Consider the following 16,900-nt stretch of genomic DNA (forward strand, 5'->3'; position numbering starts at 1 on the left):
GAAGATACTGTGTCTTCCTTTCCCATCGTTGTGCTGTTGTAGACCGCCGGGGGGAAAGCCATTTCCCCGTGGTGGTGTCGTCCTAGCTCTAGCCTGGTAAATGTTGACAGAAATACACCGTTGTTGTTCGGTGGTGGTCGGTTAGGTTTTGGAACAGTTTTGTCCATCCATCCATGTTTTACAAGTGTTTTTTATCAACACCCATCACCACCAAGTACGTATCAGCGAATGCGTATCATCGTCTTGGTTATATTGAAGCAAGAAAACCCCAGTAAAACCCATTGGGCACAGAAAAAACGAATGGAGGAAAAAGCAGCTGGGTGTGGCAGAACGTCCTACATGTGCTGCATTTAGTCAAAAAAAAAACAGCAACATATGATTCGTATACCGGGAAGCGTTTAAATGATATTGGACAGCGTAGAGAGACGGTAGCGTGGATCAACATATATAAGAACGTGGGAAAACAAGTAGTAAACGAAATATTACAGATAAACCTAGAGCTAGGATATCGTGAACGTTATAAATATTTAACACTGGAAAAAAAACATGTTTTAGTTTGTTAACTACACGCAAACAACGCGTTGAAATCCCGGGTGGATGTTGAAAAAACACAGCCAAAAGGATCACCTATTTTATCGCAACGGCATGAACAATTATCAACCGACTAACCTGGGGGTTTAGAAAAAAAAAACTGAAAGTATGTAAAGCAGAAGAAACGGTTCCTTTTTTTCCTACATGAATGAACCTGATTTTATCACTGATCTCTAGCGAGAGTGGTTGGTAGGAGGAAGATGATCAAAGAGTCGATCGCCGATGGTGTGAGGTATTATGTGGCCGAGAACGAGCGTATGCGTGTTTGTGTGTGTTTGTATGTCTGTGTGTGCGTGTGGTTCCAAGGATCAGATGTAGTAAACCGTTAAACGAACAGGCTGCTAAAAACTAATAGGACTTACAATAGAAAAACCCAACTGGTTACGCAAGGAGTGAGAATGATCAATAGTGAGTTGTAGGATGCATAGATGCTTTCGAGGGGGTGTGACCCCCACCACGGGGTGGGGGTGGAATATCAGACAAAAGATGGAATGAAATGGATCAATTATTATTGATGGAGCAGAAGAAATATATACATATTATAATTGTCAAAATAAAGTTTGATATAGATTTAAACCATCTAGTGTATAGCGTTTTGGTTCTGGAAAAAGGTTTGGGATTTGGGTTTGGGTTCCCTATACACGGGCGTACGGTTCGATTTGTTTATAATTTTCTCACGTTTTCCCGGTAATTCTATTAACTTTATCTTTTTTTTCCAACCTTCGTACTATTTTCCCTTCTTTTCTATGTTTGATCTTTCCAGAAAAGAAGCAACAGAGAAATTACCGCAGAAAGGAAAGAAAACGGAAAAGAATTCGGCTGTCGAACAAAAATCATCAGAGGTATGTAGCGGAATATAAAAATGAGTGATTGTGAATGTTGAAATGACTGGTACGTTTATTGCAGGCTAACGACAAAGGAGCAGGGAGCTAGTATATTGTTAAATTAGAGTAACACGAAACACAACAGCGAGTATTAACGATGGAACAGTTTACGCCCAAGGAGGTGCGCATCCTCGAGAGCGCCGAGGATATCCAGGAGCGGCGTGACCAGGTGCTGAACCGTTACAGCGAGTTTAAGCTCGAGACGCGCCAGAAGCGTGAAAAGCTAGAGGATTCCCGGCGCTTCCAGTACTTCAAGCGCGACTCGGACGAGCTCGAAAGCTGGATCAACGAGAAGCTGCAGGCGGCGAGTGAGGAGAGCTACCGCGACCCGACCAACCTGCAGGCGAAGATCCAGAAGCACCAGGCGTTCGAGGCGGAAGTGTCGGCGCACAGCAACGCGATCGTGGTGCTGGACAACACCGGCCAGGAGATGATCAACCAGGGCCACTTTGCGTCGGAGACGATCAAGCGGCGGCTGGAAGAGCTGCAGCGCCTGTGGGAGCTGCTGCTGTCCCGGCTGGCCGAGAAGGGCATGAAGCTGCAGCAGGCACTGGTGCTGGTGCAGTTCCTGCGCCACTGCGAGGAGGTGATGTTCTGGATCAAGGACAAGGAGGCGTTCGTGACGGCGGACGAGTTTGGGCAGGACCTGGAGCACGTGGAGGTGCTGCAGCGCAAGTTCGACGAGTTCCAGAAGGACATGGCGTCGCAGGAGTACCGCGTGACGGAGGTGAACGAGCTGGCCGACAAGCTGCTGTTCGGCGGGCACCCGGAGCGGGAAACGATCACGCGCAAGAAGGAGGAACTGAACGAGGCCTGGCAGCGCCTGAAGCAGCTGGCCATACTGCGCCAGGAGAAGCTGTTCGGGGCGCACGAAATCCAACGGTTCAACCGCGATGCGGATGAGACGGTTGCGTGGATCGCTGAGAAGGATGTCGTGCTCTCGTCGGACGACTACGGGCGCGATCTGGCCAGCGTGCAGGCGCTGCAGCGCAAGCACGAGGGTGTCGAGCGTGATCTGGCGGCGCTGGAGGACAAGGTGGCCGCCCTCGGTACGGAGGCGGGCCGCCTCTGCAGCATCCACGCCGATCACAGCGACCAGATTCGTGAGAAGCAGGCCGAGATTGCCGCCTACTGGCAGTCGCTCACGGCCAAGGCGAAGGAGCGCAAGCAGAAGCTCGACGAGTCCTACTTCTTGCACCGTTTCCTGGCCGATTTCCGCGACCTGGTGTCGTGGATCAACGGCATGAAGGCGATCATATCGGCGGACGAGCTGGCGAAGGACGTGGCCGGGGCCGAGGCGCTGCTCGAGCGTCACCAGGAGCACAAGGGCGAGATCGATGCCCGCGTCGACAGTTTCAAGCTAACGACCGAGGCGGGCCGACAGCTGCTCGAACGGGAGCACTATGCGGCGGCCGAGGTACAGGAGAAGCTGGCCGCGTTGGAGAACGACAAGAGCTCGCTGCTGGTGCTGTGGGAGGATCGTCGCATCCTTTACGAGCAGTGCATGGATCTGCAGCTGTTCTACCGCGACACGGAACAGGCCGACACGTGGATGGCGAAGCAGGAAGCCTTCCTGGCGAACGAGGATTTGGGCGATTCGCTCGACTCGGTGGAGGCGCTGATCAAAAAGCACGAAGACTTCGAGAAGAGTCTGGCGGCGCAGGAGGAGAAGATCAAGGCGTTGGACGTATTCGCGACGAAGCTGATCGACGGGCAGCACTACGCGGCGGACGATGTCGCGCAAAGACGCGCGATGTTGTTGGCGCGCCGCTCGGCCCTGCAGGAGAAGTCGTCCGTCCGCCAGCAGCTGCTGGAAGATTCCAACGCCCTGCAGCAGTTCGAGCGCGATTGCGACGAAACGAAGGGTTGGATCAGCGAGAAGCTGAAGTTCGCCACGGACGATAGCTATCTCGATCCGACCAACCTGAACGGCAAGGTGCAGAAGCACACCAACTTCGAGCATGAGCTGACGGCGAACAAGAGCCGCATCGAGGACATCACGGCGACCGGCCAAACGCTGGCCGAAAAGGGTCATTACGCTTCCGATAAGGTGAACGCGCGCATGCAGGAAATCGTGACGCTGTGGGAATCGTTGGTGCGCGCTTCGGACAAGAAGGGCTGCAAGCTGCAGGAGGCCTCGCAGCAGCAACAATTCAACCGCACGGTCGAGGACATCGAGCTGTGGTTGAGCGAGGTCGAGGGTCAGCTGATGTCGGAGGACTACGGCAAGGATCTGACGAGCGTGCAGAATCTGCAGAAGAAGCAGGCCCTGCTGGAGGCCGACGTGATGGCGCACCAGGATCGCATCGAGGGGATCAAGGTGGCGGCAAATAAGTTCGTCGAGAGCGGTCACTTCGATGCGGACAACATCCGCTCGAAGGAGGCAGCCCTGTCGAAGCGATACGCGGCACTGGCGGAACCGATGGCTACGCGCAAGCAACGGCTTCTCGATTCGCTGCAGGTGCAGCAGCTGTTCCGAGATCTGGAGGACGAGGCAGCATGGATCCGTGAGAAGGAACCGGTAGCCGCGTCGACGAACCGTGGTCGCGATCTGATCGGTGTGCAGAATCTGATCAAGAAGCACCAGGCCGTGCTGGCGGAGATCAACAACCACGAGAACCGGTGCGCAGGGGTCATCTCCAACGGGGAGCAGATGCTTGGCGAGCAGCCGACGTCGAGCGAGGAGATTAAGCTACGCCTGGATGCCCTCAAGGATCAGTGGAACTCGCTGAAGGAGAAATCGAACCAGCGCAAGCAAGACTTGGAGGATTCGCTGCAGGCGCACCAGTACTTTGCCGACGCGAACGAGGCCGAATCGTGGATGCGCGAGAAGGAACCGATCGTGTCGAACCAGGACTACGGCAAGGACGAGGATTCGTCCGAGGCGCTGCTGAAGAAGCACGAGGCACTCGTGTCAGACCTGGAGGCGTTCGGTAACACCATTCAGGCGCTGCAGGAGCAGGCGAAGAACTGCCGCCAGCAGGAGACGCCCGTCGTCGACATTACGGGTAAGGAGTGCGTGATGGCGCTGTACGACTACACGGAGAAGTCGCCGCGCGAGGTGTCGATGAAGAAGAACGACGTGCTGACGCTGCTCAACTCGAACAACAAGGACTGGTGGAAGGTGGAGGTGAACGATCGCCAGGGATTCGTGCCGGCCGCGTACATCAAGAAGATCGATCCGGGCCTCAGCGCCAGCCAGCAGAACCTGATCGATGGGCACTCGATTGCGAAGCGCCAGACGCAGATCAATAGCCAGTACGATAACCTGCTCGCGTTGGCCCGCGAGCGTCAGAACAAGCTGAACGAGACGGTCAAGGCGTACGTGCTGGTGCGTGAGGCCGCCGACCTGGCCGCATGGATCAAGGACAAGGAAAGCCACGCGCAGATCAAGGATGTCGGCGAGGACCTGGAGGAGGTGGAGGTGTTGCAGAAGAAGTTCGACGACTTCAACGACGATCTGAAGGCGAACGAGGTGCGTCTGGCGAAGCTGAACGAGATCGCCATTCAGCTGACTTCGCTCGGCCAGACCGAGGCGGCGCTCAAGATCAAGACGCAAATTCAAACGCTCAACGAAGAGTGGGCAACGCTGCAGACGATCACGCAGGAGCGTGCCAGCCAGCTCGGATCGGCGCACGAGGTGCAACGCTTCCACCGGGACGTGGACGAGACGAAGGACTGGATCGCCGAGAAGGAGAATGCTCTGAACAACGACGAGCTCGGCAAGGATCTGCGTGGTGTGCAAACGCTTCAGCGCAAACACGAAGGACTCGAGCGCGATCTGGCCGCCCTGCAGGACAAAATCCGCCAGCTTGATGAGACGGCGAACCGGCTGATGCAGTCGCACCCGGACACGGCCGAGCAGACGTACGCGAAGCAGAAGGAAATCAACGAGGAGTGGCAGCAGGTGGTGACGAAGGCGCAGCAGCGCAAGGAAAAGCTGCTCGATTCGTACGATCTGCAGCGCTTCCTGAGCGACTACCGCGATCTGTCCGCCTGGATCAGCTCCATGATGGGTCTGGTGACGTCGGAAGAACTCGCCAACGATGTGACCGGTGCGGAGGCACTGATCGAGCGTCATCAGGTGAGAAAATCAGGTCCTTCAGGGGGTCTTTTCCGTAAAGGGGAGTTTCAAATCGGCATCAGATAGCCGAACTGTATCGTCTTCCGCTGTGTTACAAGTCAAACGTCCCTATAAAGACAGACTTTGATGGTGCTTTTCAAAAGCAAAGAGAATCCTAGATCTCATTCACCACAAAGAATTGAACGTGAACGACTGTTTCGATCTTTTTCCCTTTCAAAGCCATTCTCTCATTGGAGTGTTCGAATTTTAATTATTTGACCATTCATTATTTGCTTGAAATGGAATACTGTGTGAAATTTTCAATCTCCCATTCCAAGTCCAAGTTTTTTGTGTTACCATTTGTGTCTGTTCCCATTCATGGTCCGTGCATTATCATGTCTTCCGTTTGACCATCGTGAATGTCCCTTAAAAGTGTCCACAGGTCGAGCATCGTTCAAGCACAAAGTTGATATTATTAGCCAAGCTATACGTTTTCATTTATTGCCATCAACTTTTATGAACACACTGATGCAAACAACGAACTATACAATGAGCTATCAAAAATACGAGACACGCACACCTCGCAGTGGACAACATTGTGCCGTCTACGAAAAGCATAAGGAATCGTGTTTTTCTCACCCTAAACCAGCACTTCATTGAGGCTTGCCGTTTAATGTGCACAAATATTAGACCGGTCAATTTTATTCATTTATTTGTGTGTTTAAGTTTCCGTTTGATTGGAAACCCAATTCGTCCCCGGATGAAGTATTTGGACCATTTTGGAAATTATTGGCAGCACGAAAGCAAAAAACAATTATTGTACAAACAAAAAACCCGTTTTGTAAGAAACTTTCTTCCACCTTATTTACCATTTTGGACAGACAAAATTTAAACGTACTAAAATGATATGTTATTCTTTCTCCAAATTTGTGACCTTTTCTTAATTACTTTTTTTTCATAGAATCATCGTGCCGAAATAGATTTTCGTTGCGGTATCCCGCAGGTACAGCCCCACAGCAGCAAAAAGCAGCCTTTATCTTCGTTTCATTTTAGTTTTTTTTACTCTAAACCCAATTTTATCTAAAACAAATTGCAATAGCGCCCGCGCATTTTCGCCTTTTTCGCATTTTAAAAGCAAACTTTACCCACACACTCACTGTTGTTAATCGCCTTTTGCGTACGCTTTAATCGTTTTTGTACTTGTAACGTAAGATTATTGTGGTTTTAATACTTTGTACCTTTAATTTAAAATGTTTCTGTTTCAATAGTAACTTCGGCATTCTAATTTGGCGACACTTTATGTTTTTGTTTGATGTAATTAACTCTGGAACAAATATGGATATATTTATATTTTGGCTGATAGTTTTCTGTGGTTCTTTTTTTTGTCTGTCATAATTTTGCGGTCTATGCTGTAATATGGTACACACATCATTAATAATGTGATATGTTGTTTATGGTCCGTTTATTTACATCACTGTATTTTTTTCTTCACCCCTTTCACATGATAAACATTTATAGCGCTGCTTACCTGAATTGCTGTAATGGTTTTGTCAAGCGCTAAAGCTAACATAAGTTTTGATCGTGTTCACGATCGCGATCGCGCCAGGAGCGAAACAGAACTTGATTCATTTTCTAACGATACAATGGATGGCATAGTTGGTTTCTTAGTTTGGAGCTTCATGAAGTTAATCTACACCTACATAATACAATAATATTAAATGCCATTACATGATTATCATTTTCAATTAATCAGTTCACGAAGTGGAAGTAACAAAAAACCACACACACTTCTCATGCATATTTGGCTCCGGCTTGCCGTGCAATAAGGCTCTCACATATGTGCTATTAATAATATAGTTTTCATTTACGTTCATTCGGTAAATGTGTGAGATATAGTTATTTTATTTTTCCTAATTCCATATTACACCCATTTTTTGATTTCACTTTCACTCTGGCTCAGGGTGGTAGCTCACATCATTCAAAAACATTATTTTACCGTCTTAGTGAATTATTTAATGACATTGTTTTATTTTCCTTTCGTTCGGTTGATCGATTTTCCGTACACAGGAGCATCGTACGGAGGTAGATGCACGCGCCGGTACGTTCTCCGCGTTCGAGCAGTTCGGTAACGAGCTGCTGCAGGCGAACCACTATGCCGCTCCGGAGATTCAAGAGAAGATCGAGAATCTGGCCAAGGCACGGGAAGAGCTGGAGCGTGCTTGGACGGCGCGTCGGCTGCAGCTCGACCAGAACCTCGACCTGCAGCTGTACCTGCGTGACTGCGAGCAGGCCGAGAACTGGATGAGCGCCCGCGAAGCCTTCCTGAACGCGGAGGAGGTCGACTCGAAGGGTGACAACGTGGAGGCGCTGATCAAGAAGCACGAGGACTTCGACAAGGCGATCAATGGGCATGAGGAGAAGATCGGCGCGCTGCAGGTGCTGGCCGATCAGCTGATCCAGCAGGAGCACTACGCTGGCAAGCTGATCGACGACAAGCGCCAGGAGGTGCTGGACCGCTGGCGGCATCTGAAGGAGGACCTGATCGAGAAGCGATCGCGGCTGGGAGATGAGCAGACGCTGCAGCAGTTCTCGCGTGACGCGGACGAGATCGAGAACTGGATCGCGGAGAAGCTGCAGCTGGCGACGGAGGAAAGCTACAAGGATCCGGCCAACATCCAGTCGAAGCATCAGAAGCATCAGGCGTTCGAGGCGGAACTGGCGGCCAATGCGGATCGTATCCAGAGCGTGCTGGCGATGGGAAGCAATCTGATCGATCGCAACCAGTGCAGTGGCTCGGAGGAGGCGGTCCAGAAGCGCCTGACGCAGATCGCCGACCAGTGGGAGTACCTGACGCAGAAGACGACGGAGAAGTCGCTGAAGCTGAAGGAGGCGAACAAGCAGCGCACTTACATTGCGGCCGTGAAGGATCTGGACTTTTGGCTCGGCGAGGTTGAGAGTCTGCTGACGTCGGAGGACGCCGGTAAGGATCTGGCGTCGGTGCAGAATCTGATGAAGAAACATCAACTGGTCGAGGCGGATATCCACGCGCATGAGGATCGCATCAAGGACATGAACAGCCAGGCGGATTCGTTGGTTGAGAGCGGTCAGTTCGATAGTGCCGGCATCCAGGAGAAGCGTCAGTCGATCAACGAGCGGTACGAGCGCATCCGCAACCTGGCTGCGCACCGCCAGGCCCGCCTGAACGAGGCGAACACGCTGCACCAGTTCTTCCGCGATATCGCCGATGAGGAGAGCTGGATCAAGGAGAAGAAGCTGCTGGTCGGATCGGACGATTACGGCCGCGATCTGACCGGTGTACAGAACCTCAAGAAGAAGCACAAGCGCTTGGAAGCGGAATTGGCTTCGCACGAGCCGGCCATCCAGGCGGTGCAGGAAGCGGGCGAGAAGCTGATGGACGTTTCGAACCTGGGCGTGCCGGAGATCGAACAGCGACTGAAGGCTCTCAATCAGGCGTGGACCGAATTGAAGGGCCTTGCGGCAACCCGTGGTCAGAAGCTCGATGAGTCGCTCATCTACCAGCAGTTCTTGGCGAAGGTCGAAGAGGAGGAAGCCTGGATCACCGAGAAACAACAGCTGTTGTCCGTGGAAGACTATGGCGATTCGATGGCGGCCGTGCAGGGTCTGATGAAGAAGCACGATGCATTCGAGACGGACTTTGCGGCCCATCGTGAGCGTTGTGCCGATATCCGTGACCACGGTCAGACGCTGGTGACGAACAATAACCATCACGGAGAGAGCATCTCGCAGCGTTGCGTGCAGCTCGACAAGAAGCTGGAGAACCTACAAGCGTTGGCCAACCGACGCAAGACGGCACTGCTCGATAACTTCGCCTATCTGCAGTTCATGTGGAAGGCGGACGTGGTCGAGAGCTGGATCGCGGACAAGGAGAACCACGTGAAGTCCGAGGAGTTTGGTCGCGATTTGTCCACCGTTCAAACGTTGTTGACGAAGCAGGAGACATTCGATGCTGGTAAGTTATTCAACGAAAGGCCAAACATACAGTTTCCCGTTGCTAATGTTTCCCCTCATGGTCATCATTTCACAGGTCTCTCGGCGTTTGAACATGAGGGCATTCATAACATTACCGCGCTGAAGGATCAGCTGATCAACGCCAACCATGCCCAGTCGGCCGCCATCCTCAAGCGTCACGAGGACGTGCTGACTCGTTGGCAGAAGCTCCGGGCCGATTCGGAAGCCCGCAAGTATCGCCTGCTCAACATGCAGGATCAGTTCCGCCAGATCGAGGATTTGTATCTGACGTTCGCAAAGAAGGCGTCCGCGTTCAACTCGTGGTTTGAGAACGCCGAGGAGGATCTGACCGATCCGGTGCGTTGCAATTCGATCGAGGAGATTAAGGCACTGCGGGAGGCACATGCCGCCTTCCAGGCTTCGCTGTCGTCGGCACAGGTCGACTTCCAGGCGCTGGCCGCGTTGGATCAGAAGATCAAGAGCTTCAACGTCGGTCCGAACCCGTACACCTGGTTCACGATGGAGGCGCTCGAGGATACCTGGCGCAATCTGCAGAAGATCATCGAGGAGCGTGACGCCGAGCTGGCCAAGGAGGTGCACCGCCAGGAGGAGAACGATAAGCTGCGTAAGGAGTTTGCCAAGCACGCCAATCTGTTCCACCAGTGGCTGACGGAAACGAGGTATGTCGATGGGTTGGGCTATGGTGGGGGGTATTTTTCTTCTTCTTTATTTCAGATAATTACATCCACTGCATACCACATCCTTCGAAATCTACTGAGGATTGAAGTGTGGCCCACCCTGTGTGTGTTACGTTTCAAAGATCACAAAAAACAGACACACAAACACGCCCACCACACACAGTATCACTAAATCCACTCTCCTTATGTTCACATCTCTACCCTTCTGTTACCTCCTGCATCGACCGCACACGAACACCGTATCACAACGTACATGTGTGTGTATGTCTGTGTGTGTGTATTACCCAACAATAGATACAACATACTTGGCTGGGACTTGAATGGGTAATGAAAGTTATGTGTGACTGACAAAAACGCCAAAAAAGGGCTGCTTTCCGCAGTGCAAAACTATTTAATTAAGCCGCTAAACAAATGCCATCATTAACCAGAACGCTGAAGCAAGCCAATGCCACGCAATCAGATGTTGCGTTTGCATTGATAAATATTTCTAAATACATAAAATTCGGTTACGGTTCATTATATTGTAGTAAGAGGTACATCTTGCGAAATCGAGAATGTTTATACATTTCGATAATATGATGTACTCTTCTCAAATCGAAGATCGTTTGTTTCAGAACTGTGGTGCATCGCTTTTCATAGAAGCAATTGAATCTAGTTACCATCGATGGATGTATAGCGCGATGATGAACTGACTGAAAACTATGGCAACTCGATCGGATCGATTCTATGCAAAGGGATCCGCCACAGAGTAAATGATTATTGTTGAATGAGGTATTCTAAAGCGAAAACATAACAATTGCCGCACTTAAAATAACATGATTGTTTACTCATGCTTCATAACCGAATGCCAATATTTGTCACATTTCTTAACCGATGCTGGCAGTGTGAAAATTTTCATTTAATCTTATCGAGTGATAAAAAAGATTGTTTTGGCCTTATAATCATACTTGGTATTTCACCCTTCTACAGAACGTCGCTGATGGACGGATCTGGCTCACTGGAGGAACAATTCGAAGCGCTCTGTCACAAGGCCAACGAAATCCGTGCCCGCCGTGGCGATCTGAAGAAGATCGAAGAGCTCGGTGCGACGCTGGAGGAACATCTTATTTTGGACAACCGCTACACGGAACATTCGACAGTCGGCCTAGCGCAACAGTGGGATCAGCTCGACCAGCTGGCCATGCGCATGCAGCACAACCTAAAGCAGCAGATCCAGGCCCGCAACCAGTCCGGCGTGTCGGAAGACTCGCTCAAGGAGTTCTCGATGATGTTCAAGCACTTCGACAAGGACAAGAGCGGCAAGCTGAACCACCAGGAGTTCAAATCCTGCCTGCGTGCCCTCGGTTACGATCTGCCAATGGTGGAGGAGGGCCAACCCGACCCGGAGTTCGAGGAAATCCTGAACGTGGTCGACCCGAACCGAGACGGCCAGGTGTCGTTGCAGGAGTACATCGCCTTCATGATATCGAAGGAAACGGAGAACGTACAAAGCTTCGAGGAGATCGAGAACGCGTTCCGTGCGATCACCGCCTCCGATCCCCGTCCCCGCCCTTACGTCACGAAGGAGGAACTCTATTCCGTGAGTATTTTGCTAGAACAATTCATATTTTTTTAAATGTTTATTTAACTCTTCGTTTGTTGTATTTCAAAATTACAGAACCTCACCAAAGATATGGCCGACTACTGCGTGCAGCGCATGAAACCATACAACGACCCGAAGACCGGCCATCCGATTACGGGTGCCCTGGACTATGTGGAATTCACGAGAACTTTATTCCAAAACTAAGGACCCACACTTTTTCCTGGCAATTGCTATCGATTGTTTTTTAACGCATTTTGACGATAAGAAAAATCGCGTCTGTCGATCGTCACCTTGGCGGCAAGACGACACATAATATATTTTTACTTTGATTTTATATATTTATATACATTCGAGCATGCAAGCAACATACTGTAGTGTGTGAGTAGTGGTGATAGTAGAACGAGAGCCGAAAAATCCGCCTTCCGCCCGTTTTATTCCTCGTGCGAATCATTGTTAAAACGCTTTATCGCTTTTGTACACGTGTTTAGCAGCTAAAGAAAAAAAATATTATCGAACGACGAGCGCAAAATCGAACCGATCGACCATCAACACCCTCTGGGATTTAGAACGGATAGAGAGATTCTTTTCTGGCCAGTTTCTTGCATACGAAACTGTCTTTGAATGGTGTGTAGGCGTTCAAAAGCAGCTATTTGTGTCCATCTTGGAGCAAAATAAATTAAAAAAAAGGATTACAAAATATTACCGTTGATAAAGCAAAATTTAAATCTAACAATACTGGAAACGACGTTAAAATTGAAAATCCGGCATATTTCCGGTACTCTTAATGCATATGTTGATTGATAGTGAGAGATACGTGAAGTATTTATTTACACCAATATCGAATCCAATATCTCGTTCAATTTCGAGTCTAACGTCGAGGGCGCTTAGCTGTGCGGCGCACATATATGAATAGCGCAATGAAGTCAAATATTCTTGTGAGTGCGTGCGCATCTTTCGGAAGCCGAAAGGAACAGGCACATACAGCAATGCACACAATACACTGCAAATGTATCCTAAACGTAATTCTATTTATCACCTGGCATCACTTCGGGCAGAACGAACGACAAACGTTCTCGAAATATAACTATACCCTCTTGAAATAAATGATTGCATCAAAAATTAATTCAAGTGTTTTTTTTAAATAATTGTATTTGTTGTCATCTATTTTTTGTGGTTTCAAAGAAGGAAAATTTTCTGTTAATGGAATGGTTATCAAAAAGGGTTTATTGCGGTATTGCTTTATTTCAGTTATAAGATTAACTGCAAAACAAATGTCAATAATCAAAATTGATCTAACATATAATCAAGCTATGAAATATACTAGAAAGAATATATAGCACGTCTTGCATTTGATGCAGAGAAAACGGAACATTCCCAAAGGATTGTATTTGCAACGCGTATGTACTTGCTATAACTTCTCGTAAGGATTTTTATAACGCCCCCGACCCTCTCGCATTCTCTAGAAGAAGATACCTTTGATATTTTGATCAAGTATTTTTTTCGTATCCTCCGTCACGTCGATCAGGGTCGAACTTTTGTTGAGAATGATAAAGACGTGCCGCGAGTTGCAGCTGCGCTTTACGATCCAATAGTCGTCGTGTGTCTTAACGATCGTTTCATCCATTACGTTCGAACGGTTACTACGGACGTCATCCAGAAGATCCACTATTAAATTCATTACATCGTTCGGAAGCCCACTGCCCGCGATGGACTGGTACTGCTGCTGACCCAACCGTACCGTCCCTCGGTGTTGCAGGTTCATTTCGTTGAAATAGATAAACTTTGGTGCCGTCGGAGATTCCTCCTTGCTTCCTCCGGAGCACCCGAAACTGTAGCCCGTCTCTCCGCTGGTCTGCAAGTGCTGGCTGATGTCGGACGAAATGCTCGTCAGCTGGGGATTGACGACGGCATTTAGCTCCAGATATAAGGACTGTTCGTTCTGTACCGATTCGTCATCCAGTAGGAGACAAAGGGAAATATTCTGCACCTTGCGGCAGACCATGAGCGAGTATCGTTTGATTTTGCCCTTCTCCGTGACGTACGTCGGGTGTGCCATTTTGTTTTTAGCAAAGTGATCGTACATCGGGCTGTGGAAGTACTCGTACAGCGTGTGCAGATCGGTCGGATTAAGCCCGCTCCACACCACCTGATCGCTGTACAGAAAAATGCAATGCTTGATCGGTGCGAATGTGGCCTCGATCATGTTGATAAAGTTTTGCACCCGCAGGAAGAGCAGCTGATTGAGTGGCAAGTACTGTACGCTCCCGAATGCGTCCACGACGTCGCACTTTTTCATCTGCAGGTGCAGGATGTAGCTCTGGTAGAAGGCTTCAAGTTTCCCGATCAGATTCGCCTGCGCATCCAGATCCTCGTTCGGGCGCAGATTGTCCTGAAACGTTCCGTGGAACATGCGAAACATCCGGTACGACTGACGAAGCACCGACTGGAAGATGGTGTCGTGTATCGTATCGCCATGATATTCGTTGTAGTCGCCCGATTCGCGGGACTTCCGCTCGAACGGAACATTAAGGGTCATGATCATCCAGTATCCCGGCTCGGGTTGGAAGTAAAATTGGCAAGTTTTCTGCGTATGCATGGTCTGCACGCTATCATCTTTGGTGAAGGTGCTGCAAATAAAACAATTACTACACTATATTCCGTCCTTGTGGACTGAGGGCCTGGTTAAACTAACTTGCTGAATTTGATGATCGCTTCACTCAATCCAACGTCCTTTATTTTGGTATCGATGTCTGTATCCTGGGGATGGTAGAATAACACTTTTTTCTCCTCCTGGAATTAGAGCCGAGGGTAAGCATGCAATGTTTTTAGTTCGAGGTATCAGTAAATAAACAAGCAGTACTGACCTCCCCTTCCTTGGGACCAAACACTGAGTTGAAAATGTAAAAACTATGCAGAGAAAGCTCAGCAGATAGTACTTGATTATTCATTTTAGCACTGCGTTATCTATTTCACTAAAAATTGGTGTTTTATGTTTCCGTTTTAGCGGTTGTTGCAGGAAGGGTACCGTGTTTTCTTATCACTTTTTTCACAATTTTCAAGGTTTCTTGTGGCAGCTAGGATGACAAATGTTTTGTTTACAAATATGGCACGCCAGATAGGAATGCTCCATAAAATAAGTGAATATTTTTAATCAACAAAATATACAGATATTGATGATTGTACTGGCCAACGAAGGAGGAAACTAAACAAGTGGGTATATTGAAACAAGAGTTTATAAAGTTGTTTATTTTAAAATAAGCTTTGTTTTTTCCAGGAGTCTTTACAGGACCATTCGCAATAAATCCCATAACTTTCTACAAAACGTCATGTTTGGTCCACGAAGCTGTGACGTTTGCGCAAACTGTCATGTTGCGCATTTCTGTTTCTGTTGACGATTCACGTTGGTTCGTTGCGGAAAGTAGGAAATAATGGAGAAAGTTAACAGAAAATCATCGACCCGACCGTCGGTTAAGCTTGCCGATCTAGACTTCACCCCAGTATTGATCGCATTAGCAGTCGTTCTTCTTACTTTAGGTGAGATCTTCAGCGAAACAGTAATCATCACATTGCTTTCACGCCAACATTCTTCTCCCGTAGTGGTGCTATTCCTGTGGAAGCGGAAGAAAACCGTCCGATCTGCGGTACTTTTCACCGGTCTGTGCGATTCCGGCAAAACATTCCTGTTCTCGAATCTCATTTTGGGAAGTGGGCGGGAAACGTTCACGTCGATCAAGGAAAATGTCGGCTTCTTCAAGACCGAAAAGGGACGCGAGTTGAAGGTGGTGGATGTTCCTGGGCACGAGCGGCTGCGAGGAAAGTTCTTCGATGAATACAAAAACGCCGCGAAGGCGATAGTGTACCTAATCGATAGCGTTACTGTGCAGAAGGACATTCGAGATGTGGCAGAGTAAGTAACTTGAGCGAAGAATAGACAAAAAGTTGAACATAAAATGTAATTTACATGTTTCCCTTTTCAGTTTTCTCTACACTATCTTGGCGGATAAAGCAACTGCCAAAATTCCAGTGATCATACTTTGCAACAAACAAGACGAAACACTCGCCAAAAGTGAGTCTGCCATCAAAAGCATGCTGGAAAAGGAAATGTAAGATTACAAACCAACTGCTACAAAAGGTAAAAAACTAAAATAACTTTTGGTATCGGTTTTGCTTCAGGAATATCGTTCGGCAGACCAGAAGAAGCCAACTTAAATCGGTCGACAACAGCTCATCGTCCGAAGCATTTTTGGGTAAATCCGCCAACGTTGATTTCGAGTTCGATCAGGTCGGACAGCGTATCCGTTTCGTGCCTTGCTCCGCCAAGGAAACACAGTACGACGAGTTGACCGCTTTCTTGGAGTCGCTGTAGGTGGAAGGTCCGTGTGTGCATTTGTTTTTTTTCTTTCTCATATACTTTAAAAGCTAAAATTTGTTTGAAATATGCCTGTTTGTATGAATGAAAAGTCTGCGAACCATCCATCTATCAATTTTGTTATTCCAGTGTTTTATTTACCAAAACATAATTTAAATAATTGCTTTCGCAGCTTGAAAGCTCTGCGCGTGCTCAAAAGCTCCCGACTCGTAAAAAGCCCGTCAGCAATAATGAGTTACCCTCGTGAGTGACTTTTTTCGCTTTTTTAAATTAAAATGGGTCAAAATTCAAGATTGTCTTCCAAACTTACGTGATGAATAGATTAATTAAGATTTAATCTAATTACTAATTTATATTTGCTTAAAAAATAAAATCAAATTGTCAGATACAAGGGTAAACATTAAATAACGCTTGGGTAGACATGGCAGACAGAAAGTTTGTAAGCACATGCATAGATGCGTCCGCTAACGGTTAAGCAGGACCCATCGATAACGATTTCTTTCGCTCTTGCCAAACGGAAGATTTCTTGATGAAGAGACCAGCCTTCCAGCGAGCGCTATAAATTACCGTAATAAATTACCAAGCCGACCCGAAAGTCACATGTAACGATTTGATTCTGGGCCGCAAGATCACTGGCAGGATCCTCCCGGTTCCCCTATGGGCTTCATGAAAGTTTTATTCAGACACAGGAAAGCCCAGTGCCTCCGGGAGGGCTGGCGTTTT

At 48.5% G+C, this 16,900-nt stretch overlaps 3 protein-coding genes across 5 annotated transcripts; 2 read left to right on the forward strand and 1 right to left on the reverse strand.

The window, feature by feature from the left end:
• Positions 1 to 1,508: 1,508 nt before the first annotated feature.
• Positions 1,509 to 12,699, forward strand: LOC131281142 (spectrin alpha chain). 3 transcript variants are annotated; one of them, XM_058310400.1, is made up of 7 exons: positions 1,509 to 5,559; positions 6,500 to 6,541; positions 7,606 to 9,529; positions 9,605 to 10,208; positions 10,521 to 10,550; positions 11,196 to 11,805; positions 11,884 to 12,699. In XM_058310400.1, exons 1-7 carry the CDS (start codon positions 1,573 to 1,575, stop codon positions 12,010 to 12,012), a joined length of 7,326 nt encoding a protein of 2,441 aa, XP_058166383.1. In that variant the 5' UTR covers positions 1,509 to 1,572; the 3' UTR covers positions 12,013 to 12,699. The 3 variants fall into 3 exon arrangements, with proteins under 3 accessions (XP_058166383.1, XP_058166384.1, XP_058166382.1); XM_058310401.1 differs by lacking the exon at positions 6,500 to 6,541; XM_058310399.1 differs by lacking the exons at positions 6,500 to 6,541; positions 10,521 to 10,550.
• A 321-nt stretch (positions 12,700 to 13,020) lies between these two features.
• Positions 13,021 to 14,838, reverse strand: LOC131291736 (vacuolar fusion protein CCZ1 homolog). The gene is made up of 3 exons (XM_058320742.1): positions 14,673 to 14,838; positions 14,501 to 14,598; positions 13,021 to 14,435 (listed from the first exon to the last, which is right to left on the reverse strand). The coding sequence occupies exons 1-3, from the start codon at positions 14,754 to 14,756 to the stop codon at positions 13,268 to 13,270; spliced, it is 1,350 nt and encodes a 449-aa protein (XP_058176725.1). The 5' UTR covers positions 14,757 to 14,838; the 3' UTR covers positions 13,021 to 13,267.
• A 364-nt stretch (positions 14,839 to 15,202) lies between these two features.
• LOC131281038 (signal recognition particle receptor subunit beta) lies at positions 15,203 to 16,277 on the forward strand. The gene is made up of 4 exons (XM_058310290.1): positions 15,203 to 15,342; positions 15,406 to 15,715; positions 15,786 to 15,911; positions 15,982 to 16,277. The coding sequence occupies exons 1-4, from the start codon at positions 15,237 to 15,239 to the stop codon at positions 16,172 to 16,174; spliced, it is 735 nt and encodes a 244-aa protein (XP_058166273.1). The 5' UTR covers positions 15,203 to 15,236; the 3' UTR covers positions 16,175 to 16,277.
• The last annotated feature ends 623 nt before the right edge of the window (positions 16,278 to 16,900 follow it).

Source organism: Anopheles ziemanni, chromosome 2, assembly GCF_943734765.1.
Source record: "Anopheles ziemanni chromosome 2, idAnoZiCoDA_A2_x.2, whole genome shotgun sequence".
Taxonomy (NCBI): domain Eukaryota; kingdom Metazoa; phylum Arthropoda; class Insecta; order Diptera; family Culicidae; genus Anopheles; species Anopheles ziemanni.

Bases quoted from the DNA above. Each gene is read 5' to 3' on its own strand.
- LOC131281142 (XM_058310400.1), top strand. From the start codon at position 1,573: ATGGAACAGTTTACGCCCAAGGAGGTGCGCATCCTCGAGAGCGCCGAG. The intron at 9,530-9,604 runs GTAAGTTATTCA...ATCATTTCACAG, and splicing joins GCAGGAGACATTCGATGCTG to GTCTCTCGGCGTTTGAACAT. The intron at 11,806-11,883 runs GTGAGTATTTTG...TCAAAATTACAG, and splicing joins CGAAGGAGGAACTCTATTCC to AACCTCACCAAAGATATGGC.
- LOC131291736 (XM_058320742.1), bottom strand. From the start codon at position 14,756: ATGAATAATCAAGTACTATCTGCTGAGCTTTCTCTGCATAGTTTTTAC. The intron at 14,599-14,672 runs GTCAGTACTGCT...CTCTAATTCCAG, and splicing joins TTGGTCCCAAGGAAGGGGAG to GAGGAGAAAAAAGTGTTATT. The intron at 14,436-14,500 runs GTTAGTTTAACC...TTTTATTTGCAG, and splicing joins GCGATCATCAAATTCAGCAA to CACCTTCACCAAAGATGATA.
- LOC131281038 (XM_058310290.1), top strand. From the start codon at position 15,237: ATGGAGAAAGTTAACAGAAAATCATCGACCCGACCGTCGGTTAAGCTT. The intron at 15,343-15,405 runs GTGAGATCTTCA...CTTCTCCCGTAG, and splicing joins AGTCGTTCTTCTTACTTTAG to TGGTGCTATTCCTGTGGAAG. The intron at 15,716-15,785 runs GTAAGTAACTTG...TTCCCTTTTCAG, and splicing joins GACATTCGAGATGTGGCAGA to TTTTCTCTACACTATCTTGG.